General features: G+C 41.3%; 1 protein-coding gene across 1 annotated transcript; it reads left to right on the top strand.

The window, feature by feature from the left end:
- Positions 1 to 1004: 1004 nt before the first annotated feature.
- Positions 1005 to 25917, top strand: RIPK1 (receptor interacting serine/threonine kinase 1). The gene is made up of 12 exons (XM_040586873.1): positions 1005 to 1130; positions 5532 to 5743; positions 7748 to 7901; positions 8370 to 8507; positions 10867 to 11095; positions 11946 to 12095; positions 13372 to 13448; positions 16911 to 17001; positions 19252 to 19815; positions 21509 to 21580; positions 23785 to 23937; positions 24871 to 25917. Exons 2-12 carry the CDS (start codon positions 5592 to 5594, stop codon positions 25155 to 25157), a joined length of 2067 nt encoding a protein of 688 aa, XP_040442807.1. The 5' UTR covers positions 1005 to 1130; positions 5532 to 5591; the 3' UTR covers positions 25158 to 25917.
- Positions 25918 to 25961: the final 44 nt, after the last annotated feature.

Here is a 25961-nt window from a genome sequence, read left to right as displayed (position 1 = left end):
TGGAAGTTCTCCATAACTGAGGAACTCTATCCATGAAACCCACCATGGGACCTAACAGAATTAACTCAAACTCTCTGCGGCCATTGTGCTTCTTCCAGATATATGACAGTCTGAGGCCTCAGTTTCCACCAGGAAACAGAACCAGGCTCCTGGACTACTTTCATTCTCTCATCACTGTTAGGCTTGCCCTCCAGCTTTAGAAAGGCTCCCTCCCTCCCTTAAACACAAGCTGTGGGCTGCTGTTGCCTTCCCATGTGGGTCTGCTGCTGCTCATCTGGTGGTGCCTGGTCATACTGAGTCATGAACTCCACAGCATCCACAAAGCACTGTGGTGAACGCAACAGTTCCCAGAATGGGAAAGGTCATGGCAAAGAGGGTAGACACTTGTCATTGCTGTTGTTTCACTGGAGGAAAGCAAAGGGATCAGTCTTAGCTGTATTCGCCATTATTTCTATATCAGAACAGTTTTCCTAATGGAAATCATGGAATACACTAGTTATGGAAACTTCTTTGCTGTTAGGGCAGTAACAAACTACGTAAAATCTGTCAGAGATGCCCTTGACACACCTGACCACTGCAGGAGGACAGACTAGATGGTTTACAGCGGTCCTTTTAGGTTATGTATGCCAGAAGCTGTCCCCAGGACTATTACCTTACGGTTATTGTGTTGACGAACAGGAACTCCTGCCTCCACCCTTCCCGAGGAAAAAGCTGCCTCTTCGGCACCAAAACCACAGCAAAGAAAGGCATTTCCACTGCGCACCAAACTCCCAGCTGCCGTCCTCGGTAACGCGGCCGGGTTTGCACCGCTCACCGCCGGCTCCCCGCTCACGCAGGCGAGTGGGCACCGGCTCCCTCCCGGCGGCGGCGGCCCGGCCGGGCCCGGCTTGCACCTGCCGCCGGCGGAGCGGGTCGGTGATGTCGCACCGGCCGGCTCACTTCGCAGCCCCGGGAGCAGCGGGAGCTCCGCGGCGCCCTCCGGCAAACCCCAGCCTCCGCTTCCGAGCAGGCGCGGCGGGGCGGGCCGGGCCCTCCTCCCGCCGCCGCGGGGCCGGTGAGGGCGCACCCGCTCGCCGCCGGGCCCTCCCCGAGGGAGGCGGCAGGACGGAGGACAGCGGCCCGCAGCCACGGTAAGGCACCGCGCACCGGGACGGGGGGTGGGAGGCGGACCCGCGCCGCCCCCACGCTGCGGAGGCGCCGGGGCCCGGGGCCTGCCAGGCCGGCGGGATGCCGGACCCGGGACGCCGGACCCGGGACGAGGCGGCCCGAAAGGGCCGCGGCGCGGATCCCCCCGCCCCGGCCCCGCCACCTGCTGCCGGCGGCGCCGGGGAAGGGCGCCCGGCCACCGGGGAAGCCGCGGGCCGCCGCGGCGGGGAGCGATGCGTGCGAGGAGGGGCGGCCTCGGCGGCAGGAAGCCGCCGGGAGGACAAGGGCGACATGTCGCGTCGGCCGACGAGGAACTAGGCCAGAGAAAACCCGCGCTGGGTGCCCGGCCCCGCCCGCTTGGGCTGCAGGGGCCGAGCTCGGCCCGGCCCGGAGCGCCCGGCCCCGGCCCAGCGCCTTCCTCAGGCAGCCGCGGCGCTCCGGGTGCCTCTGCCCAGGCAGCCCGCTCCAGCTCCCCGACAGGCACACACGGGTTTGCGGCCGCTGCTGTGCTAAACCAGAACCGACGGTGCCCCCGTCGTACCGGTGCAGGGCAGCGCGCAGACCCCTCCCTGGCCCCGCCGAAACTCGCCGTGTGCTCCGCGCTGCCGCTGCGCCGGCCCTGCCGACGCGCCTGTTTCATGAACACCTTTGCTTCCCTTGTCCTGGCTCCTCCGCCTTCCCACGGGATTCCTTCTGTAACCTACTGCAGATCTGACACAGGTGGTTTTTTTGCTATTTCCAAAATAAGTTATATTTTTTTAAGAAATCATTCATCAGCGTCCAAAAGATGCAGCAGTTGAAAAACCTGAGCAGAAGAGCAAGGTTTAGATGGAGTGGGTTATGAGAGTTACAGCAACAGAGTTGGGATGCACTTGAGAGCTTTTGAAACACCTTCCACACATGCTGGGTTTTTGTCTCCAGCTGCAGGAACCCTTCCATTTATCACCTGTTACTTGTATCGGTGATACCAGCTTCAGTTCCTTGTTATTCCCTTGGTCCCGACTGGTAACTAAGTGGCCTGAGTTTCAGTGCCTGCAAACCTGTTCACTTTCTCCAATTATACTTGGTAACACTGCTCAAGAACTTGTGCACTGTGTCCTTAGGCCAAAAGGGCTACTTTTTTTTTTTTTTTTCTCTCTGGATAATGTTTTTTCAAATTACCCTGCTAATGCACTCACTAATCCTGCTTAACCGTGCAGGTTATGTCAGGTCTATATCAGATCAGTAACAAATCATCAGAATACAGCAAACCACTTTTGAAAGGTGATCAGGCCTAATATGACCTAATGACCAGGTCATGATTCTTGGGAATTTATGTGCCCTTTGAGGGTTAGAAGGGAGAACACAACCGTGGTGTTAAAAAGAAAAATGCCACAAACCTATTATTACGCTTTCATCTCTTCCTAAAGAAAACCCAGACATACTGGTGGGCAAAAATCCCTCTCTTCTAGCAACCAGTGTTCAAAACTTTCATAATACATGTTGGCACTTGTTAAATATGAACCCACCCTGTACAGATGTTCAGAATGATTGATTATAAAGCAATTTTTTTTTTAATATACTATGTATACAGAGGAGGGCTACCTCATAGAACACAAGTTAACCCCTAGAAGTACATGTAACTTCTGTAAGGTCAGGCTAAACCAAACTACTGTTCTCTTAACCACGGGTATGTAAAGTATGCAATAGTGTATCATAAGTACTGAGGATACATTTGAATTGCCGTGTACCTCAATAAAAAGCAGTAAGCTTGGAATAAACAAGGAGATTCTCTGCTTAATTTCTTTGTCATCTGATATTTCCAGATAACATCGGCCAGTACCTCGCATTAAACAGTATACTGAAATAAGTAGTCTTTGCTTAGAAACCTGGCTAGAGATTGCTTTCCTGTGACATCCATCCTACAGAAAACTTTGGGTTTGAAATAAATCTTAAGATCAAAGAGTTTCTACTCAGAATACCTCATTGCTTAACAACAACAAAAAGAAGTAGTAGCATCCTAATAGTAGAGCATGCCCAAGGAGGGGAGTTCTCGCCCATCTTACAAGAAAATTCCCTCTGTTGTATCTTACCCAGCTCATTTCAGCAGATGTTTATGATTTCAGAAGTTATTGCTTCTGAGTTTCCAAGCCTTCTGGTTATGATGCTGTGTCATAGGAGCAGGTCCTATATTGTTACAGTTTGAGGCAGGGCTGTTTTTCCATCAGGTTATATGGTACTGCATGGCAGCCCCATCAGAAATACACATCTAATTTGCATTCACAAGAAGAGCACATACAATTCTTACAAGAATAACTACTACCTAGATGTATAATTACTGTTAGCATGGAAAAATTACCATAGATATGTGACTTTGAACCAATTCTTGAAAGTGAGACACCACATAAAGAAGCAAGACATTAGCTTATGCCACATTAATGTCTCACGACTGAATTCAGGCCTTTGTACCTGTGACACCCACCCCACCTGCAAAACAGTCAGTAGCGCCACCCCAAGAAGGCCAGAGAACCATCACCAAAAACTTCCAGGGAGACAAAAGCTCACCTGTGAGAGCAGCAGTGAGTGTTCTTGGCATGCTATGAGTCATTTGTTACTCAGCTATTTGACTAATTGTAAAGAATTTTTTTAAAAAGCCAAAACACAATGATTTCTTCTCCCCTAACAATTATGAGGCATAGCAGAGCTTACCTTCTTACTAAACAAATGCAGCCATATGCTCAGTCCTGTGCTCACATTGCAGGCTAGCACTCCAGCAAAACAAAATTTACATCCTTTCGTAGTCAGCAAAGGCAAAGAAGAAAAACCCCGCAGAGAGCACGGTGCTCCACATGTGGAGAGGATGTTCCCTGTCTGTATGACAGCAGCCCACAGATAGACTGGGAAGAGGAAGCTCTTGCATCCTCTCTTCTACAGGCGCAACAGAGTGGTTTTTTTAAATTAAATTTACTCTTCCCTATTTTGGCTTGTCAGTATTGAACTGACCAGATATTTCCAAACCTGCACATAAACATCTCTCTTCCCTTAGACATCTACTTTCTACAGGCACTTTCACTACCTCCTTAGTTCCCAGGCTCCAGAAAGAGGCTGTAGTAATTAGGCTGCTGCTGGTGATCATATCAACATTAAGCAATCTTTTCAACTAGAGATTTGATGATACAGGTGCACAGTAGTTTACACGAGTTAACAGTCACCTGTTGGTCTGAAAAATTTGGGAATACCCTTGCTACACTATTTAGAGCTCTTAATTACCTGAATGAGCCAATCTACCTTTGCTGATAGAGGCACTTTGAAGTGCTGCCTTTCTCCCAGCTCTGTATACCCGTGTCATTGTCACCCAAGAGGAATGGAAACTGAACAGCCCTGCTAGTCTCTTGGTCTTCGTCTTTTCTTAGGATACTCTTTCCTTACCTGATCTAAGGTACTTAAGGTAAAAGTTCAGCAAGGAAAAAAACAGAGCTTGTGGCTTGCTCCTCTGCCAGCAGCACAGCTTCCTGGTGTGTCCTGAAGGTACTGGCTGTCTAGCCTTCTTTTAAGGTTTTTACCTCCTGAGACATGTTAGGCAAGAGAGCACCACAGCTTTATCAAAGGTTTAAAATTCTTCTGGCATCCACTGGTTTTTACTTATCTACCCATTTCACAGGCTCCCCCGAGCATTCTCTTTCTCTTGGTGCATTTAGGAGTTACTACTAGCCTTCACAATTTCTTTGCTCCTCTGTTTTTTTTTGAGGGGCAGGGGAGAAGCTGCCTTGTATCCCACTGCAGTCCTTCCTAGCACTTGTCTTTTTAAATTCAGGCAGCTGTGAAAATGAGCTTCCCACAGAAGCTGGGTTCTTTGTTTCACCCTCCAGAGGAACATTTTGTTTGTTTGTTTGAAGCTTCAGGCAAACCCTTTAGAGCTGGATTTGCAAAGATGCCTAAAAGGTAGCTTAGAGTTATATGAATATCTGGGCATCTGACAGGCCCGCGTTCAGGCAATTTAGAAAATTAAACGCCTGTCAGAATCATGAGGTACTACCTGCTTTGGGACTGTAGCGCTTGATTTTTTCTGGGTTTCAGTTTTTGTACATGTGAAGTGTAGGGACAGTACCAATGTACTGCATGTTATATGTATAAAACCTATTTATTAACAGCACTTGGAAATCCTCAGGTGAAGAAAGAAGGTTTTACACTGGCTTAATATAATAGTGGATTGACATGATAAATCATTGTGATCTTTACATCTGATCATGTTAACAACCACAGCATCTTTGGTTTCAAACTGAGACTCTTTGTTCATAAGGGTCACGACAGTGTATACTTCTGTCCCACTCCTTACATAGATGCTTATTTAGTGGAACTGCTGAATGCTTGATAATGACACTTCTTTTTCCTCCTTTATACGACAGGTCCAGAAGCACTAGGGTACTTGATTTTGTTTTAATTGCTAAGCCACAAAGACTGCAATCATGTCTCTGGAAGACATCCACATGAACACCCAGGATTTGCTTGAAAAAAAACAATTAGACGCTGGAGGATTTGGAACAATTTCTTTGTGCTTTCACAAAAAACATGGATATGTAGTATTAAAAAAAGTATATACAGGACCCCAGCGCACTGAGTAAGTTACAGATCTTGGTTTTGATTTTTATATTTCAGTTAGTCTAAGGAATCCTCTGAACTCAATGGAGATAAATCTAAATAAAGTGTAATAATTTCAGATCTCTGGATTCTGGAGATACTGTATGTGGGGAAAATACTCTTTAAGACAATACTGACAGCTGTCCTGCAAATTTTCCTTTTTTTATCCCTCATAAGCCAACTTTATTCGTTTTAAGTAGAAAAGTTCCTGTTTTCTTTTGCAAGGTGAGCACTAATGTGAATTATTAAGAATCAAGGAGACTCTTGCAAACTTAAGGAAGTGCAAGACTCTGAGCACATGACATTTTCAAGCTTGCAGATCAATTTCCAATACAATTGTCCAAGTGTAAATGTCCTCTAGGAACTAAACACACATAAGCTATCAGCAGGACTCCAACTGCGCATGTATAATACCAAGAATGTAACCCTCTCTCCCTTGAGAAAAAGCAGAGTGAACCAAGCCCACTGATACTTAATGCTTAAAGGGGGCTTACAAGAGAGATGGGGACAGACATTTTAGTAGCATCTGTAGCAATAGGACAAGGGGTAATGGTTTTAAACTAAAAGAGAGTAGATTTAGATTATATATTAAGAATAAATTCTTACTGTGAGGGTGGTGAGACACTGGAATAAGTTGCCCAGAGAAGCTCTGGATGCCCCATCCCTGAAAGTGTTCAGGGACAGGTTGGATGGGGCCTTGAGTGATGTAGTTTAGTGGAAGGGTCCCTGCCCATGGCAGGGAGGTTGGAACTAGATGATCTTTAAGGTCTCTTCAAACCCAAATCATTCTATGATTTAATTCAAGGATTGAATTAGCTGTTGATTTCAGTGGATTCAGGTCATGTTACAGCTCTTCTATCTCACAGCTGTAAGAGTCTTAAAACTCTCCCATGAGTCATCCGCTAGAGAGAGATGAAAACCCAGGATCTTTTGGTTTGGGTCATGATAAATAAGCTGAGTTTTTATTTTGCCAGTGGAAAGCAAATTAAGAGATTCCAGTAGTGTGCAGACTGCAGTGACAGTTTGGGATGAACAAAGATTAAATGGACAAGCCTGCCAGGTTTATTTTTTTGGTTTTGTGTTTTTACTTTCTCACTGCACAGGCTCTTAAGTTTGTCATTCCTTGAATACTGAACAAAAAGCCTTAAGCAAATTTATAACTGAACCTAATGCAAACAAAACAACCACTTTCTTCTCTAGTACTACAGAGGAACACAGAGGGAGAAAGCAGTTTCCTATTAAGTCACACAGTAGGAAAGCATTAGCAAGCACGATAGTCTCAAGATTTTCTTACAGCCTTTTGCCCAATGACTAGAGTAGGAGCAATAGTAAAAATACCACCCCTTCTTCTGTTTAATATGATGGATACCATCTTTTAATACCCTTAGTGAGCTCCCAGCTGTGTACCTGTGACTATTAATGGGTTGTACTGAGGCACAGGTAAAGAGTTAGGCTTTGAAGTAATCCTAAACCAGTAATTGTTAGTAAATGTTGTCATCATCCAGTATGTGGGTGGATCTCCTGTAATAGATCCATTTTGAACATGAACATGAATACCAGCCTTTTTGGGAAAGAGACCTATATAGCTTCCTGCAAGAGGTAGTGGAGTATGTCTTGATCCCCCTTGTCCAAAGGCTCTTTCAACCCTGCCCTGTCCTGATCCCACGGTTATTCAGGGATTTGGATACACAACCAGCAGTGCATCTACAAAAAGGAGGCTTACACACTTTCTGAAAAACAGGCCTTAAAATCAGGCTGAGCAGACGGTCTCGGTGCAAGGCATTTGAGCAGGGTCTTAGGGAATATTACCTGGCATGAACAAAGCTGTACCAATTCAAAACCAGCTGAAGGTACAGTTCATCTTACAGTGGCTCTAGGGATATCAACATTTTTGGCTGTCATTTTCATTATGAATCAACAGCATTTTTATCCCTGTGTTCTTTCTAGCATGGCATCTGAGTTCAGTGTAATTTCTGTTTTATAGATATAATGCTTCTCTCCTCGAAGAAGGCAGGATTATGCGCAGACTGCAGCATGACCGTGTGGTAAAACTCCTAGGTATCATTTTGGAAGATGGAAACTACTCACTTGTGATGGAGTATGTGGACCGGGGGAACATGATGAAAGTGCTACAGAAAGTGAGCAGTGAATTGCTTCATGCCTTGCCATCCTTTAGGGTTGATAAGAAGCATGAAAGGGACAAGATGTTACTGCCATCTCCAGGGAATGGGGTCTTTAGTTTCTCATTCTCCTTTCTGTATTAAAGAGCCAGTGGCAGTCCTGCCTTCTCTAGAGACAACAGAGGACAACTATGGCTTTCCTGCACATCACAGAGGAGCAGACCACAGTTATAGGTTCGAAGTTATAGGAGCATTTGTAGAGATACATGGAGAATTTGCTAAAGAGGAATGCATTTGTAAATATGGAGTGACTTTAGAATTACTTTAATGCAAAAATTTAGATCCAATAAGGACCTTAGTTGAGGTTGAAGGACCTTGAACAGAGGTACTTCTGGGACGGAGAAAGATACTTTTTTAAAAGAGTGGGGTTTAATTTGATTGTTACCATAAAATTTTTTAATAGATGGTACTTGTTCTTTGTTTTAGGTCGCACTGCCTTTGTCAGTGAAAGGGCGTTTTGTGCTGGAGATCACAGAAGGAATGCTTTATCTGCATGAGCAAGGCTTTGTACACAAAGACCTAAAACCAGAAAACATCCTTGTGGACAGAGACTTCCACATTAAGGTACTTGTTAGAACATAAATGGAGAAAGCAGGTGATTTGGGTTGAAGAACCCAGTTCAGCTGCATTGGTTAATATTTCTGATTGGTAAATGAATTCCTTTGTAGTCTAGTGAGCTATCGCTAAGAGATTAGCAGTGGAACACTGAAGTATGGTGGCCTATAACCTCTGAGCCTCAAATGTGCATAATATCTTCCCCTAACGTGGTGGGGAAATCACTAAAGGTATTAAAAAAATAATATTGTTAAGAACTAATGAACTACAAATAACACTATAGCTAAAAAGAAAAAACAAATCTTATCACACAGAAATTGAAACAAAATTGTATGTCTTATGGATCACGTCTTTTGTCCTTTATGGCTGTAATTTCTCCTCTTGCCTTTACCTCCTCCTTTTATTCCGTTCATTCTTTTGCCTAGTATCTTTTCCTCTTTTGTCTCCCTCTTTTTTCCCTTAGTCATCATTTTTAAATGACAGCCAGCAGCTACAAAAAAAGCAGCAGGAGACTACTTCAAAGAATGGTTTATAAGCCTGTTCCAAAGCTCTTTTATTAACTTTAGTGGGGGTTTGGATCAAGACACATAGATATAGAGCCTACTGCTGAATAAGCCTGAGTAGAATTTGCAGCAGTCCTCATCAAATGTCCTGTCTCTGGTCAAGGTGAGTTGCTGAAATAATCACCCCATTACAGTTTGAAATTACAGAACAAATTCCTGTGAAGAGAGCTCTGTCGTTTGATATTTCTCACACCTAAGTTGGTGAGAAGTTGTTTGACAAGGTTAATTTAGTAGCAAGTCCTAATGCAGTATGAGCAGCTTGCAGATAAGACGTATAAACTATATTTTTTTTGCCAAACATAAAAAATCCATCATGATCATCTTTAAATGTAAATGGCATGGCTTTGGGGGTTTCAGCTTGCTTATATGGACAGGACCAAAGTAGGCTATTGTCACACCACATGACAAACTGAACTAGCACCCAGGATCAAATTCAGAATCAGATCAGACTTCCTTAAGCAGCTTGATCAAAAGTATACTTTATGGCAACTGTTGTATGATCTGTCTGCTTGAATGTGTCTAACATTGCCAATATTTATAAAGGGAAATAGTTGTTCTAGGAAGCTGCAAATGTATGAAGATTTATATCATATCTTCCTCTATCACATTAGACCTCTCACTGGTAGGCATGAACTTGGACTCCTCCTTCCTCAGCAGGATGTCACTTACATTTACTTCTTCCTCTGAACACATGACCTCTAAATCTAGCCAAAAGCTTCAGAAACTTTAGAGGAAAAACAAGCTAGTTAGAGGCAACAAGAGAGAAAAGAAAAGCGAGTTAGTATTGAGGCAAGGTGTCACCTCAGCTTTATCTCAAGTGACTAGGTTACACAACTCAGTTTGACAGCTGCCTGTGGCCAAGAGAGGCACTCACATTTTCTCCCATTTTTCCTCTCCTGTTGACCTCCTGTTCCCTTGCGTTAGTACTGATGCTAATCTGACCACCCTGCCCTGATTTAGGAAGCCAAACAGGAGATTACAATTTACCTTGTTGGCAGTGCTACCCTTCTGTTGGGGAGCACTTGGTTCAGCAGGGTGGTTGAGTGCCTTGTACTAGGTCTTCCCAGTGTCAGATGTGTCAGTGCTGAAACAGGAGGAGCAGGGTGAGCACATGACAGGAGGCTGTTGGGGTAAGGAGGTAAGAATTACTTTCTTCTCCATCAGCCATTAGTCTAGCTAGTTGTAAAACTGCACCCTAAGGTTTCAGTAATGTCACCTTGTCAAGAGCACAGAACCCAGGTATCCCTGGTTTAACTTATTCCATGCTACTCCTTTCCGTGTGTCTTTGCCATACGCATCACATTATTTTAGATCCTCTTCTTGCCCCTTCCTGCAGGAAGATCTAAGGAGGTTGAGTTAAATGAAATCTAAATGGAAAGGGCGGTAATGGAGGAGGGATATCCATGCATCTCATAGATTACTTCTGGATTTGAATCTTAGCTTCTTCTCATATGGATCTTCTGCTCTGCCATGAACACTGCAAGCAGATCTTGAACATGATTGTCAACAAGAGCAAAAACAAACTTCTTTTTTCCTTACATTGTGTAATCGTTCCAAGTGGGATTCAGTTAATAATGAAGGTTTAGCCTAATGGTTCCCAGTTGGCAGTGATACTTATTAAGGAAAATAAAAACCAAAATCTAAAATGGCAAATAGTTTGTTTTCCTTTGTTGTAGTTGCATTTTTTGCAATGTTTCATTTTTAGATAAGTTATTACCAGCTATTCATTATAAAATTGAGCACTGCATGAAATACTTGTTTATCTCTTCATCACAGCACTAGCTCTGATGTGTTTCATTTTTCAGATTGCAGATCTTGGTGTTGCCTCCTTTAAAAACTGGAGTCGGCTGACCCAAGAAGAGACTGTCCGACAGAAGCAAATCAAGAGCGCTTGCCAGAACAATGCTGGGACTCTTTTCTATATGGCCCCAGAGCATTTACGCTGTGTTAATGTAAAACCTGTGGAGAAATCAGATGTTTACAGCTTCGGCATAGTGATCTGGGCAATTTTTGCTAACAAAGAGCCATATGAATGTAAGTTACTTCCACAAGAATGTTATTGCAAAATTAAGTTACAAATGTTAAGCATTAAAAGTTATAAAATTAAGATTAGTAGATTAAATCATCTATGCCCAAGAACAGCACCTGTTCAACACCTCATGGCCAGTAAGAGGCATTAGTTGCATTGTTTCTGACTTCTAAGCATCGACAAGAACATCTGAATTGAAATGCAGGTATGAGACCAATCTATTCACGTCCCCATGGTGTGGACATAAAACTGCACTCAGTGGCAGAACTTAGACAAACCTTGGGCAGGCCAGGATGCCAAAGGAAACTCTGATGTATGCTGTTGCCTGAAGAGAGCTAGTTATATGTGTTTTTTCTTTTAACAGGAACGGTCACACAGCCAGTTACCACTTCTCAGCTGTGTGGTGCAGATTTCTCAACATGCAGTACTGTGCTCATGTAGAACAATAGGAGCAGACTGTGGAATTCCAGCGTAACATGTTTTTCATTTTGAATGGATTTTTTTGGTAACTAAATGGCTAAATTGCCTGTGTAGCCATCTTTGTGTTCGTACCCAATGCAGAGCACAACTGTAGCGCAGGTTCTAGAGAGCTAGATCTGTCACCCTTACTCACACTGGGTATGTCTTACATATAAAAGTAAATCCATTAACCATAAAATAAATCTCTAATCCATGGAAGTTAGGGCAGTAGATTCAAATTCACTAATGCGAGAGATTTGTAATTGTAACTCAAACATTTTGAAATCACCTTTTACATATCCACAAACACACAGGGAGGTGCTTCACTATTTCTTTTACCCATGGAAAGGTCACAAAACCTGTGATCAGGATCTGATAGGAAATTCTATTTTTCAGATGGTATAAATGAAGCCCAGATTTGCTTTGGCATCATGAACGGAAACAGACCAGATATAACAGAGATCACTGATAAATGTCCAGTGGAAATTATTGACCTAATGAAACAATGCTGGGAGCAAGACCCAGAGAAACGGCCAACTTTTGCAGGTAAGACACTGCTTTAGGATTCTTTTTGTTATGTGTCCGTCAATAGTTTGTAATGCAGAAAAAAACACTTCAGCGTTTTCCTCTTAAAATACATATTTTTGCTTTGAAAATAGAAAAATTGATTCACACACCTAGTAAAGCATGCTCCCTGTACCCCAACTGAAAATGGTACCTGGTCCAGCATTTACCAATTTGAGAAATACTAGTGAGTGGATGGAGCAAACACACTTTATACCTGCTGATAATTTGTCTTCAGCATAGTGTAATCTTCCTGCTGATATTTACAGAAAAGCTAACATCAAGGGACAGTATATCTTGGCTATGACTGAGAAAATACCCTATTGAAACTAGCTTCAAAAGCTGTCCCTGTTTAGCCTCCTATGAGACATGCAACAGCCTTCGACTAGCCAATCATCCTTTCATATGGTCAGATCCCAAAACACTTGCAATCAGTAAAAATCTTGACTGAATAATCTGGGAAGGAGACTAAGAGCATTCAGCATATGAATCAAAAATCTTTATCTCCTTTTGTCTCTTCCTTCTGCTTCAATATGTAGTGCCACAAAAACCTCTGAAAACCCAACCCCTCCCTGCAAAAAAACCAAAACAACAACAAGAAAAAAACAAAACAAAAAACACCCCCAAAAAAATCAAAAAGCAAACCAACCCACAAAAAAAAACCCAAACCTACACATAACAGGAAACAGAGGTTTGGATTTAGACAGATGCACCAAGAGCTTCACATACAACAGGCATGTACTTAAATACTCAGAGGAAGCTTGTATACCTGGAGGAACACGTTCTGAATGTAACCTGCCTAATCTACTGCTAATGGATTGAGTTTATGCTTGCACTGGGTCTTAGCTTCTAATTTTCTCATGTGCAAAATACTGATATTTACCATGTTTGTAGATTATTTCAGTAATTCCATCTTCAGCAGACAGGATAGTTGTTTATCAAATAGCTGCATGTAATTGAATGTAACTTATTTCTTAAAAAATGCAGCAACCAGTCTTTTGGCCAGTCAAGGAAAGGTGCTGTCAGCCACAGATCACAGAGTCTTCACCCCAAAAAGCAGTACAACAAAAAAAAATCCCTAGAAGGCATCCTGTTCTTGTTACTGTAATAAGGCTAAACGAGCCATACGAACAGATTTTCCTGCTTCTGACTTTATACAAATCTTTATTCAATCCTTATCCATCAAAATTGTTAATAGAATAAATCACTTCTATTTTCTGTTGAAAACCACTTTCACTTAGTTCTTTTCTTTTTGCAGAAATTAGTCAAAGGTACAAGCCATTTTACTATCAAAATCTAGGACAAAATATTGAAGATGATCTGAAGAAGTTAAAAGTGAGTAACTTTCTAAGCATTTTAAAGTGTCAGTCCCCCATATCACCCCTCCCCAACCCTAGTTATGGCCAGGTTCTGCCACTTCGAGGCTGATCATACTTGACTGACCTGATTTCCTTCTGTGATAAAATGGCTGGATTTGTGAATGAGGGGAGAGCAGTGCACGTCATCTACCTCAACTTTAGGAAGATTTTCAACACTGTCTCCCAAACTTGTATCCAACTTCAGATGTTACTGTCTAGATGGGTGGATGAAAACAGGTTGGATGGTGAGTCTCAGAGGTTAGTGGTTAATGGAGGCCAGTAACAACTGCAGTAGTGCAGGGGTCTACCATACCATGCCATGCCATGCTCCTTGCCATGCCCCATGCCGTGCCCCTTGCCATGCCCCATGCCAGGACCTTCCCTGTTTACTGCTCTACCAGTGACCTGAACAAAGTGATGGAGCATACTCTGATAAGGTGTGCAGGTGGTGCCAAACTAGGAGGACCAGTCAGTACAGTCACAAGGGCAAGGCTGCCAGCTGTAGGCTGGAGAAATGCACTGACAAAAACCTTGGGAAATTCAGGAAGAAGAAATGCAATGTGCTGCACCTGGAATAACCCCTGGCCTCGGTGCCAATTGGGGCTGCCTGGCTGGGGAGCAGCCCTGCTGAGAAGGACCTCAGGGTGGTGGTGAGCAGCAACGTGGGCACCAACCACAGCCTGCCTGGCAGCCAGAAAGCCAGCAGCACCCTGCGCTGTACAACAGCATCACAGGCAGCAAATTGAGTAGATCTGCTCAGCCCTTGTTAGTCCTGCCACATGAGATTGTGGTGAGAGACCAGGGCTATTTCAGCCCAGATACATGATGGCTTTGGGGAGACATAAATAGCAGCTTGTCCCCTACTGTGAGGAGTTTATTGAGAAGACAGAGCCAAGCTCTTCACAGCAGTGCATAGTAGGAGGACAAGAGACACTGGCCATAAACTGAAACAAGAGAGATGCAAACTGCATGTAAGAGGGGAGAATAAACAAAAAAACCCCTCACTTTTCACCGTGAGGACAGCCAAGCAGTGAAGCAAGTTACCTAATGAGGTTGTCTAGTCACCATCATTGGAGGTTTTCAACGCCCAAATGCACAGAGCTCTAAGCTACCAACCTTAATCCCATAAGTAACCCTGTTTTGAGCAGGAAGTGGGCCTGAGGTCTCCCAAAGTCTGTTTCTGCCTGAGTGACACACTGATTCTATGATAATACTTTGCAAAATCTTCTCATATATCCATTAAGTCTCACTCATGAAATAAAATTTTATTCCTAGAGATTTAAAAGTGGCAGAATCTGATTTACACTAAGTGTAAAAAGCCCTGTAAATTCTTGGTAAGTTTTGTCCTGCGTTCAGGCGGTGTCTAATGAGTCATGAACTGCCTGAGGCCAGGAAGTTGTACCACAGTAATAACAACAGGGAAAATCTGAAATCAGATGTTTTTCCTAAGTGTTCGAGTTAGTTTCTCATTCCTTTGTGGCTGTAGGTTTATAAATTATGATAAAAAGAATGATTTCCTGAGTGAAAATAAGAGAATGAGAAGTTCTTAAACAATTGGGCTGATTATGGAACCTTTTTATCACAGATTTTATCAATTTACTCACTTTAGCGGTACTGACAGCTATTGGTGAGAATGCCTGGCATTGGGGGTTTAATCTTTGCAGTGAAGTGAGGCTCACAAGAGTACGTACCCAGTTATTTTAGCTAAGAAACCCAACTTCTTTTGTGAAACCATTCATTTACAGATTTCTTTAAAGTGCTTCCTTCTGTCACCAAGTCTACAATTGTGGAAATGAAAGTTTCTGATTTAGAGAACATACGATATTTATGAAGCACCAGTGACTGTTCAAAAAAACAACAGAGGTTTGCAAAATGAAACTGATGAAACATTTCCTGGACTGATTTGACCAAAATAACTAATGATGTGAAGTACATATGCCTAACTTATAATAGCAGCCCCAAATCAGGATCATGGCCAATACTAGCTGCATTAGTTCTCGGCAAATATACCACTCAAATCACAGGAACTGAAGAACTATTTAGAAAATGAGCCATGAGCCTATTACTTTCTCAGGAAGGAAAGCATCTCTTCTTATCAGGGCACAGAATGTGAATACAGCATCCAGGGCAAGTCAATGTGGTGAACTACTTGTACAGCCTCAGTAGCAACATGAGTTAGGTTTTGACTACTTTTTTTTTTTTCTTTCCCCCACTAGCAATCATAGAATGGTTTGGGTTGGAAGGGAACTTAAAGACCACCTAGTTCCAACCCCCCTGCCGTGGGCAGGGAGGTCACTCAAGGCCCCATCCAACCTGGTCTTGAACACTTCCAGGGATGGGGCATCCACAGCTTCTCTGGGCAACCTATTCCAGTGTCTCACCACCCTCACAGTAAATTGTGGAAGCAGAGTCAACAGCCTCCTAACTAAAAGGACCACAGAGTTACAGAATGGTTGAGGTTGGAAGGGACATCTGGAGGTCATCTGGTCCAACCACCCTGCTCAAGCACTTCAGTTACTCAAGTAAAACCTAAGCACCTAAGGTTGTAATGCACTTTAGAATTTCATCTTTTGCTCTTGGAAGGAAGTGGATTTTTTGGGAAGAAAGAGTAGTGTTTTGATTTTTACTATCTGAAAATATTTCTTGGGTTTAGTGAAGAAAACAAAATCAGAAAAAAAGTCACCCACCCCCCCCACCCCCTCCTTTTAGAAGTTATTTTATGAGTAAGAAGCACTGGGGGAAATTGAGAAATAATTTTTCCAGGTGTTTGGGTTTTTTTTACCTCCAGTAAAGTCTGAATAATAGGAACATCAAAAGAATAGAACAGAAATAGATTTTGCCTTCACTCCAGTGAATTGAGGATGAGGATTTACAGAAAGGAAGTTGTACTGTCTTTCTGAAGATTTGCTCCAAGCTCTTTGATCCTAATAGTCTTCATAAAAGCCAATATGGCCTTACCTGAATGTAGATCTTCCTCACCTCTTTCCTGTTGATGAATGTACTTACTAACTATAGATTCACAGAACAGGTTGCACGTTTGCTACCTTTACCTCAACAGCATACTCTCACTGAGATCGCTTGCAGAAAGTCTAGCTGTTAAGTACAAGATAGACAATCCAAAACCACTGTCTAGATTAAGCTCATACTCATGTAGGCAAGGGTGTTGTCTAGCCAACTCAGAGCATTATATACTGCAATTGCATTGCAGTCCTTCCTCCCTTCATTGAAGAAAAGGTTTTGCCCATCTGTATGTAGCAAAGCAATGGGTATTTTCTGTCAGGCTGTGCTCTCCTATGAAGAGTATGGGATCTCTTTCCACAGATTCACAGAATCTGTTCATCCAGGACACTTCACTGTCAGGCTCTGCTCTTTTTCTACAGGTACTCCTTTGGTTAAGCTTTTGCCTGTAACTTGATCATTTGTTCTTTCTTACATGCAGAAAATGTGGCCTGAGTCAAATGAACTGCTGAATAGGATGCAGTCCCTTCAAATAGATGCTGTAGCAGATGATACCAGTAGTGGTCAAGTAGGTAAGTCACTTACTAGCACATCATTATGCAGTGTATTCTGCCAAAGATAAAGTTGTGTACATGTACAAAGTAACTAATCTTACCATTAAGGAGTTATGAAGAGACTTGATTATTCAGCACTTCAGAAAGAATTGTAATCACAGAAAAGATTAAATTTGCTCCCAGGCTCCCAAAAGTCATATGGTTTTGAATCTACAGTCTACAGTTTGAACCCATTTCATTTTGCACTCTTCTGCTTTCCTCTCCCATGCTGAAAATTTTGTTTAACATTAGACTTTTCAGTAGTCACTTTGATAATTACTTGATAATACTTGATCTTTCTTCCCATCCCTATAGTCAGGCCCACTGCTTAGTCTGTAGGCTTTCACTTGATGAAGACTTTCCTTTTTCCCCACTCCAGCCTTTCCTATGAATGCTCTGAATATGACCAGGACGTATTGTAACATATTCTTTTGTTTATGATCTTGCTGTTTTTGGAATCTGAGCAGCTCTAATAGATTAATTTTCTGTCACGTTTTCTATCAAATCTTGGATGAGTTGCATGTTTCATGGCTTTATAGAGCTCTCTCACTAATACATGATGACACAGTTTTGTAGTCGTGTATCTGGAATTCTTTTACCAAAGTTTCTTAATGGATATAGGATCATATTTGCACACTCATTTAGAAGCAACAACATCAAATTCAGTAGAAATAAAATCCTGCTAAGTTTGCTCACACAATTCAAAAGGCATTATTAAATGAATAATGTTAAACTGTAACATGCAACTAATAAATCTTCCCCAAAGCTAGGTTTGCCATAACTGTTCTTCAGCAGAACTGGTGGACTAAGTAGGGCAGCCCCACTGCTGCTATTTTTAAATTACCATAGTTACATTTCCCTAGCAGAAATAATCACATATGTCTGCAGCAGATTTCAGATGCTCTGTGTTTTAAGTACAAAAGGCTTTACTGTGAATCTACACTGCAAAAAGATCTGGACAACCTGTCAGTCAAAATCAGGGTGTTTTTTCTCCAGTCAATGGGCATTACTCAGACATTGTTAGTGAAAGGTATCCCACAGGATGTTTGTACATCTCAAGCTTGCCCTGGGGAATGGATGCCATATAGTTTATGCTAATACAGAATTGCTAATAGCTGTCACTTTTGACGAGGTTGTTTCTGTATTTGCTTCTTCCACTCCCTCTCTAGCAGCAATAACAAAAGCAGCAGAGCAAGTTAGACTTAAAGGTGTACTAACATACAGGCATCAAAAGGAACTAGTTTTGGTCCTGCCCAATATCAACTGAATTCATGTAATCTGGAGGTGGGGGGGGTGCGCAGAGGAGGAAGAGAGAGAAAAACAAACCAGTTCACTGGCATAATCTGAACTAAATAGAAGCACATACATACACTTTGTCCCTATTTTACAGGAGTCTGTAAGAGTCCTCTTGCTTTAGGCAATGTACAATGTTTTCTAGACAACTGTGAAGCTTTCAGAACATTTTTAGAAAGTATCTGTAGTCCTACCCTCAAGAACAAGTAGTAACAAGCAGATTTTTACATTCTTGTTTAGTCTTGGAATGCTACAGCATGATCCAAACAACAACTCAATTTAGTTCAAGACTGAAGTAGAGCTTCCTTTGATAGTGAGAATTAGTTTGAAGGATGTAGATAACACAGACTATTTTATATGGCAGTCTTTACTTCTAAAAATGTATTCTTTGGGACTATGAAGAATAAACTAGACAAAAAAGATTAATTATGAAAGACCCAGGCAGGATATTTTATGTAATCATTTGCAAACATTAATGACAAATTATTTGTGCTGTCTGAAGTAACACCTATTACAGTGGTGTTTTTTTCCATCCTGTTACACTCCAATTTTGCACTGATTAAATTCCAGTTAATACCAACAGAGACACACCAGTAAATCAGAACCTGCAAGTGCTTACAGGAACTGTTGTTTCAGTGGTTGAGAACTTGGTGTCAATATAAGCAGAGTATGCAACGAATTCTGACAGCACTTCAGTGAGATTTTTGACACTGATAGCTTCCACAAGCACGTACTACCTAGATAAAAATCTGTAATACTTCTCAGTAAAAGCATTTAAAAAATAAAACACAGCTTATTCTGGAAGTAATGTTATATTTTCACCTTTTATGTATTACCATAATATTAGAGATAGATTAATAGATTCTAGTGGCATCGCAACAAGTTACATACTTGCATTTGGATGTATTTCAAATATTTCATTTTCTTCCCTTTCAGATCAGCCTAATTCTCTACACAGCTCACAAGGTCCCATGACCAGTCAGGCTAACGAAGCACTGTTTGCTGCCTCCCCTGTGAACCAGCCTGTTGAGAGCTGTGAGACCTCATTTACATCTGATAATCTAGAAAGAAAACTTCAGTGTGAATACAACTACCATGTATTTGGCAGCCGGATGGATAAAGCAGTTCCACCTTTAGTGTACACCCCTGACATGAGAGAGGAAGAAAGGAGACGAAGAGTTTCCTATGATCCATTTGCAAAGCCTTCTCCCACTCCTCCTCAACAGAGTGAACTGTGTCCAAGCACTGAAAAAACAGGATCAAACACTAATCCATATTTTTTGCCACAGCTAGCTGCAACACCACCAAAATGGGGGAATACAGATTTTTTTTACGGGCCAAACCCTAACAGTCTTCTAACAGGAAACACAGAGGATCTCTATGGATTGCGTTCAGCCAGTACCTGTAGCCTAAGTAAACCTCCTGTGCCTGAATGTGGCCCAAACCTGCAGCCACAGACCAACGTGAACTGGTACCCAAAGACTGCAGGCACAGATACGGGTGAGATTCCTCCTACCCCAACACCTATCCTTCCGAAAACAGATGACTTCTCTAAAAATGCATTTGTCAAGAGTGTTTTGTAGTTTACGTAACAACCACCTGTTTATTGCTGACAATTGATCTGTGATATAGCAAAGGTGAATTTATTTCATTAAGTTCTCTTTGATTACTTCAGGTCACTAAAACACTAGCTGGGACGTCATTATGCTGCTTTCACTAATTTCAAGCTGTTCATTTCAAGTAAACCATTTCCAAAGAGTCAGTGTAATAGAGGAGCATCAAACCCAATGCTTAACTCTTTAGCTACAACCAAGTAATAGCAGACAGCAAGTACTGCTACAGCAGCTACCAATCATTTTAGGAAAGTGAAGGAGAAATTTTGACTCTCCAAAATGTAACATTCATACCATAGGTTCTGTTTGTGCAGAAACAACATTTGCAGCATTTCAGAAAATAGATGGGTATTTTTACCTTGATTTGTAGCAAGGTAAGAGACTTTTGAGCTCAGGGAGCCAACAAGGGGCTAAGGCTCATAACTGGTTTCTCCAGAGAGCTCTGCCTGGTGCTGATGGGGAGCTTTATTTGTCAGTATTTGCTAGTGAGCTGTGGAATAGAAAGGTATGGAGGCAAAAAAAGAAGAGAACACTTCAGCATTGGCAAAAAGTATAAAGTGGTAACTAGCGACTTGTAAGTCCTAAAGTCTCTTGGAAACTAGAGATAACATGAGCTGCATTGCCCTGCTTCTACTACATATTGGATAATTTTAGTGCGGCATTCTTTTCCAGATCATCTAACAAGAAAAATCAAGGATGCCTAGCTGTTTACAGGCAGAATGCCACAAAGGTGTTATTCTGTTAAATTATTTATGCAGAGGCTGTGATTAGTTGTTTATGTGAGTTTATTTACTGAAATGAATCAGAGCTGTCATGTCAGAAGGCAGGGATTAGAACTGTCAGCACCACTAATAAAAGTAAAATCTTCTGTTTGAAAGAAAAAAGAAAACAGTTATTATATGGAGGCTGCGTGCAGTAGTGTGGCAGATATCAGACTGAGATGCAGAAAAGCTATATTGCAGCTCTTCCTTGACTTGTTGGGTCACCGTAACCCAGCGACTTTTACTGCCCCATCATGAGTTGCAGAGCTCATCTGCAGGCATCCAAATCGATTACTGCCCTGGGCTGGAAGTTACATCTTTGTCAGGCATTCCTGCCACTGGCAGAAGATGCAGTGGTGTCCCATGCCTTTGCTAGAGCCGGTCACAAGCAGCGTGCTAATACAAACTGCAGTGAGTCTTAGCAGTAAGCAGTAGGAGCATGCTTGGGAGTTTGGAATTCTCCTATCTGAATACCTGACACGAGGCAGCTCGTGTCCGTAACTGTGGTGTGCTGTGATTCCACCCTGCCATCTACTAGCCAGGTATTCACACACCCATGCAGAAGCCCATTGCCCTCACTGGGATCCAAGAACAGTTAAGGCTATTAAGTCGCTGAGCAAAACCACAATAAGGTCATTGCTTTAACAAGAGTTATTCAAGGAGATACAATCCTGTTAATTAAAAAGCTTCGCATCTCTGTATTTAAGAGCATAAATTATGTACTGTTACAAATATGGTAGTCATTTTTAAGTACACTTGCTTTTTTATGTATATAATGCTTTTGCCATTTTTTTTTGTTTGTTTTCCCTCTTTGTTTAGGTAACAAGGTTTCCACTTCTTTCACAAGGGGAACTTTTACATATTATCCTACGGTACCAAGAGTAAGCCCAGGTAAGTCCTGTAGCCTTCATCTGCCTGGTAGCCAGCAGGCTATGCATTGCATCCTGATCAGTAAAGCAAAAAACTTCAGGATCTTGAAATAATTTGTTATTGCTTAATATTTCTAACCATAGCTGAAGTTATCAGTACCAGTATGTTCCTGTCTTTAGCAGGACCTATTCACACCATTAAACATGTATTTGATGGATCAAGGACAACATCTTTTATGTAAAGAGCTTTTAAAAACATGAAGGCTTTGTAAGATCTCCTGTACACCTACACCAGTCAGTTTCTTAGATTAAAAGTCAAGTTGCTGTGACTTTGCCCAATTCTTGAACCATACATGCATTTGGGATACCTATCCACTGTTGCTCTGGATTTTTAATACAAATCCCTAGTGCAGGCTTTGTGCTAATCAGCCTTCCTTGGGGCACACATCTCTACAGTTCAACTGTCTTAAACCCCTGGAATTCTGTCCTGTCCTTCAGGAGTTGTTAATATATGCTCCTTTTGAGCTGTGTTACTTGGGACACCCTGAACTCTTTTATTAACCTTTTCAAGGCTTGTCCAGTTTGTAAGTGGTTTACACTTAGAAATAAAACTTGAAACAGCAGGTTTCTGTCTTCTTGGCTACATGCCCCTTGGAAGTGACCCAAACATGACAAGCAAGTGAAGTGTGGAGGCTTGGGAAAGGAGATTTATAAGCACAGTAATTTTTACTGTTAATATTGACAAAGCATTTCTACCTGTTTTCATATCTTGTGCTAGATTCATTGTGTTACCAGATAAGAAAATAATGAATATATGAGATTGCTTCATTTTTTAGCTAAAAATATGAACACATTTCCTGAGTCATTCACCTCAAAAAAAAAAAGATACAGAAATCATAGTATTTTGAAATAAAGATTTGTAAGTAAAATGCATTCCTTTTGTGCAGCTTCTATAAACTAATTATGCGTACATATAAGTATTTCTGACTAGCATTTTCAGGTTAACAAATATTAAATGCATTTAGTCCTATTTCCATACACGACCATAGATTTCCACACTTCACATTGCAATTGAGTAACAAGGATGTTTGTACGTCTAACCATCACTTTGGGTTATTAAATACAGAGCTTGGTGTGTCATTTTAAGTAGCTCTACTTCAATTTTAGACCCAGGTTGTGATAGTCACCATTTAAACTAGAGTTAGCAAGTTTAATAGAGTTTAATAGCAAGTTAAATCCAGAGTTCAGAAAACATTGTCAAGAGCATAAAAAATTGACATCACCTAAGACTGCATGGAAGATTTGATGTTTATGTGTGGAAGTTGGACAGCTTTAAGCAAAGGACCCCAAATTAGATGTTTAACTAATCGCATACAATTAAACCACAGATGTAAGCTCCCAGAGGTGCTTACACATGTTGGCTTTTATTGCTGACAATTCAGGCCTCAAACTAAAGGAGTAGGATTTTTTTTGGTATGGTATCTCAGAAAACATTCTAGTCTTGTCTTAGAATCAAAAGGGGGGGGGCAGTTTAAAAGAGGAGAGAGAGAGAAGGAAGTGTTGAAACACTGAGCAAGTAGTGCACTGTGATTCACTGTGAAAACAAGCATAACTGAAGAATATACTCCTAGATAGCAAGGATGAAATACACTGTGAAACACAGATAGATGCCATCAAGATAGCACAGTATAACATGGAGTATAGAAACCTTACAAGCAGCTAGAAATGATTTTCTATAGTTTCACAGAACTTTGAAGTTATAAACCTGAACTTACATCTATGAAGAGTAAAGCTGAGGGGCAGAAGTAAGGCTTTTAAGTTTACTTGAAAGTGCCTTTTTTTTTCATTTAAAAAAAAAAAAAAAAAAAAGACAGACCTGAAGCTGTTAGCCAACAAAAAGGAAAGCTGCTACTACACATTCCTAAAGTGCAAGGAACATTATTTACAGTCTAGTAACTACCAGCATGTAAGGCTTGGTTATGGCACTTTGTCATAGACTAGAATAGGATGGGCTTTCACTAAAGTACATTTATGTCACACTGCATAATGAAAACATGCTTACACTTGCCAGGCAATAGCCATTTCTACATTAAATGCAATAAAAACATTTAACCCCTTCCCTTACTAGCAGAACCTTCTTCCTCCTTACCTCCTCCTTATGTTGCTTCTTGACATTTTGAACCATATGCAGTTGTTTATAAAATTGTATTAAATTTGCTTATACAGAAGACTCAATCAAGTACAACATAAGTAACAGTTCTGGAATTCAAATTGGATCCTACAATCACATGAAGATTGATGAGCACAATCAACACATCAGCACTTCTCCTGTTGCTACAGAAGCAATTTATATGCATTATGAAGCAATTGGTGTATTTGGTAAGATAAATATCTCCCTAGTTTTGATGTATTCTCCCCATATGTTTATCTGAGGATCATTTGGTTTGGAATGTATGAAACCGGTACAGCTTTCTCCCTCTGATATTTGAGAAATAATTGTTTGGGTCTTTTTCTACTACATGCTTAAGAGTGTACAAAACAAGTAAGGGTTTTGTGATAATACTCTTCTGTAATACCACGTACCTCATTTGTCCTGTAGTTTCATAAGCCCTTATGAGACACCAGATACACGTATAGATCTATATGTGTCAAGAACAAGTGGAATAACAACACTCAAATTGATAGAAGCAAGGTTAGGATTGGCGGTCTTCACCTGACTTAGAGTTTAAATCATAGAATATGCTGAGTTGGAAGGGACCCATGAAGATCATAGAGTCCAGCACCTGACACCACACAGGGAAACATAAAAGTTAAACCATACACCTAACAGCATTGTCCAAATGCTTCTTGAACACTGACAGGCTCAGGGCCACGACCACTTCATTCAGGTGGAAACTGGAAGATTTTGAAATTTAATTTATTTTCATTAGTCAATACTTAACTAAACTAATTTATTCCTAAGTAAACAAATTAATAGTGTCCCAGAATATAAAACATATCATACAGACATCAGTCAGCTGTGTAAGAACTCTAGGAAGGAGCTTTTCAGTCTTGCAGGTTTGAGTGACAAACTATGACAGCCTCAGATCAAAAAGCAGGTCCAGCAACTTCATACACGTGTTCTGACTGGAATTTTCTATCCTGGCATCATTGGACAATACTGCCTCCATGAAATCCACTTCTGACTGTATCACTAAAATTCTGTTTCCAGATACTACCAATAAATAGTTGGGGGAGGACAGGTGAGATAGTCAAAGGAGCAGAAGAAATGTTAAACAATGCCATTTTCTTGCACACTTTTTCTTTTTGCAGACAATACTTCTGTCCTGACCGAGAAACATCTGAATCTAGTAAGAGAAAAGTTGGCTAAACAGTGGAAGCACTGTGCTCGTAAACTGGGCTTCTCTGATCCCGAGATTGATGAAATTGATCATGACTATGAACGAGATGGACTAAAAGAAAAAGTTTACCAAATGCTGCTGAAGTGGGAAATGAGGGAAGGCTCCAAAGGTGCTACAGTTGGAAAGCTTGCAAAAGCCCTCTTTGGCTGTCAAAGACTGGATCTCCTTACTAGTTTGATGCAAATCAACGAGGAATAAGTTGACTGAGAAATGGGGGGAAAATGAGGGTATTTTTTCCTTGAAGACCTTTCCAATAACAAGTAATAATTCTGAACAGACCTTCTGGAGCTCTGCTTTTTGCACAGATTTTTTGGAACAAATTTTTTTCTGCCAAGCAGTTTCCAGCAGAGCAAAAAGTTTCTGTCAAGAAAATGGGTGTTCCAGAGGATAAAAGAAAATAAGCACCTTCCTTCTAATTAAAATGATTGTCCAAAGATAACAACAACAACATGCAATACCAGTATTGGTTGAAGGAGAATACAAGCTTTCTAGATTCTATCTTGAAACATGTTGGTACCCTTGTTCAGTTCCGAACAAAAGCATGCATTTCAGCAAAGCTAATATATCAGTAATAATATGTGAAAGACAGACTGACTCCTTCAGTTGATTTTGTTTTCTGCCCAAATTTTGCCAGAAGTGCCAATACTTGCAAGGGTACTATCCCAGATTGTTCTAAGTCAATACAACATTATTTTTTAAATCTTTTTATAATGTTAATTAAATACAGATGTCTAGAATTATGCAGAACAGCAGCATGAATAAAAGCAAAAATTATTTTTGGCTTTAAAAGTATATAATTGATAAAATACTCTTCTTTCACAGGTTAATATTGCATTAGATTTTTACATTGCTTGGTAGAAAAGATTTTACATGGTAAGTTTCTCATCTGCTTTATGAAATACTGAAAAAAGAAAGTCAATCATTACAAAATCCAAAGTAAAAACTTGGGAATATGGGAGCTTTGGGAAGGGTAAAGTGCCTTATTACCACGTGACAGAAGAC

Source organism: Falco naumanni, chromosome 3, assembly GCF_017639655.2.
Source record: "Falco naumanni isolate bFalNau1 chromosome 3, bFalNau1.pat, whole genome shotgun sequence".
NCBI classification, from domain to species: domain Eukaryota; kingdom Metazoa; phylum Chordata; class Aves; order Falconiformes; family Falconidae; genus Falco; species Falco naumanni.
Note: the sequence above shows the minus strand (reverse complement) of the source record. Positions and strands in the feature narration are given on the sequence as shown.

Coding starts and splice junctions, on each gene's coding strand:
- RIPK1 (XM_040586873.1), top strand. CDS start 5,592: ATGTCTCTGGAAGACATCCACATGAACACCCAGGATTTGCTTGAAAAA. Junction 11,096..11,945: donor TAACAAAGAGCCATATGAAT/GTAAGTTACTTC, acceptor TCTATTTTTCAG/ATGGTATAAATGAAGCCCAG. Junction 17,002..19,251: donor TACCAGTAGTGGTCAAGTAG/GTAAGTCACTTA, acceptor CTTCCCTTTCAG/ATCAGCCTAATTCTCTACAC.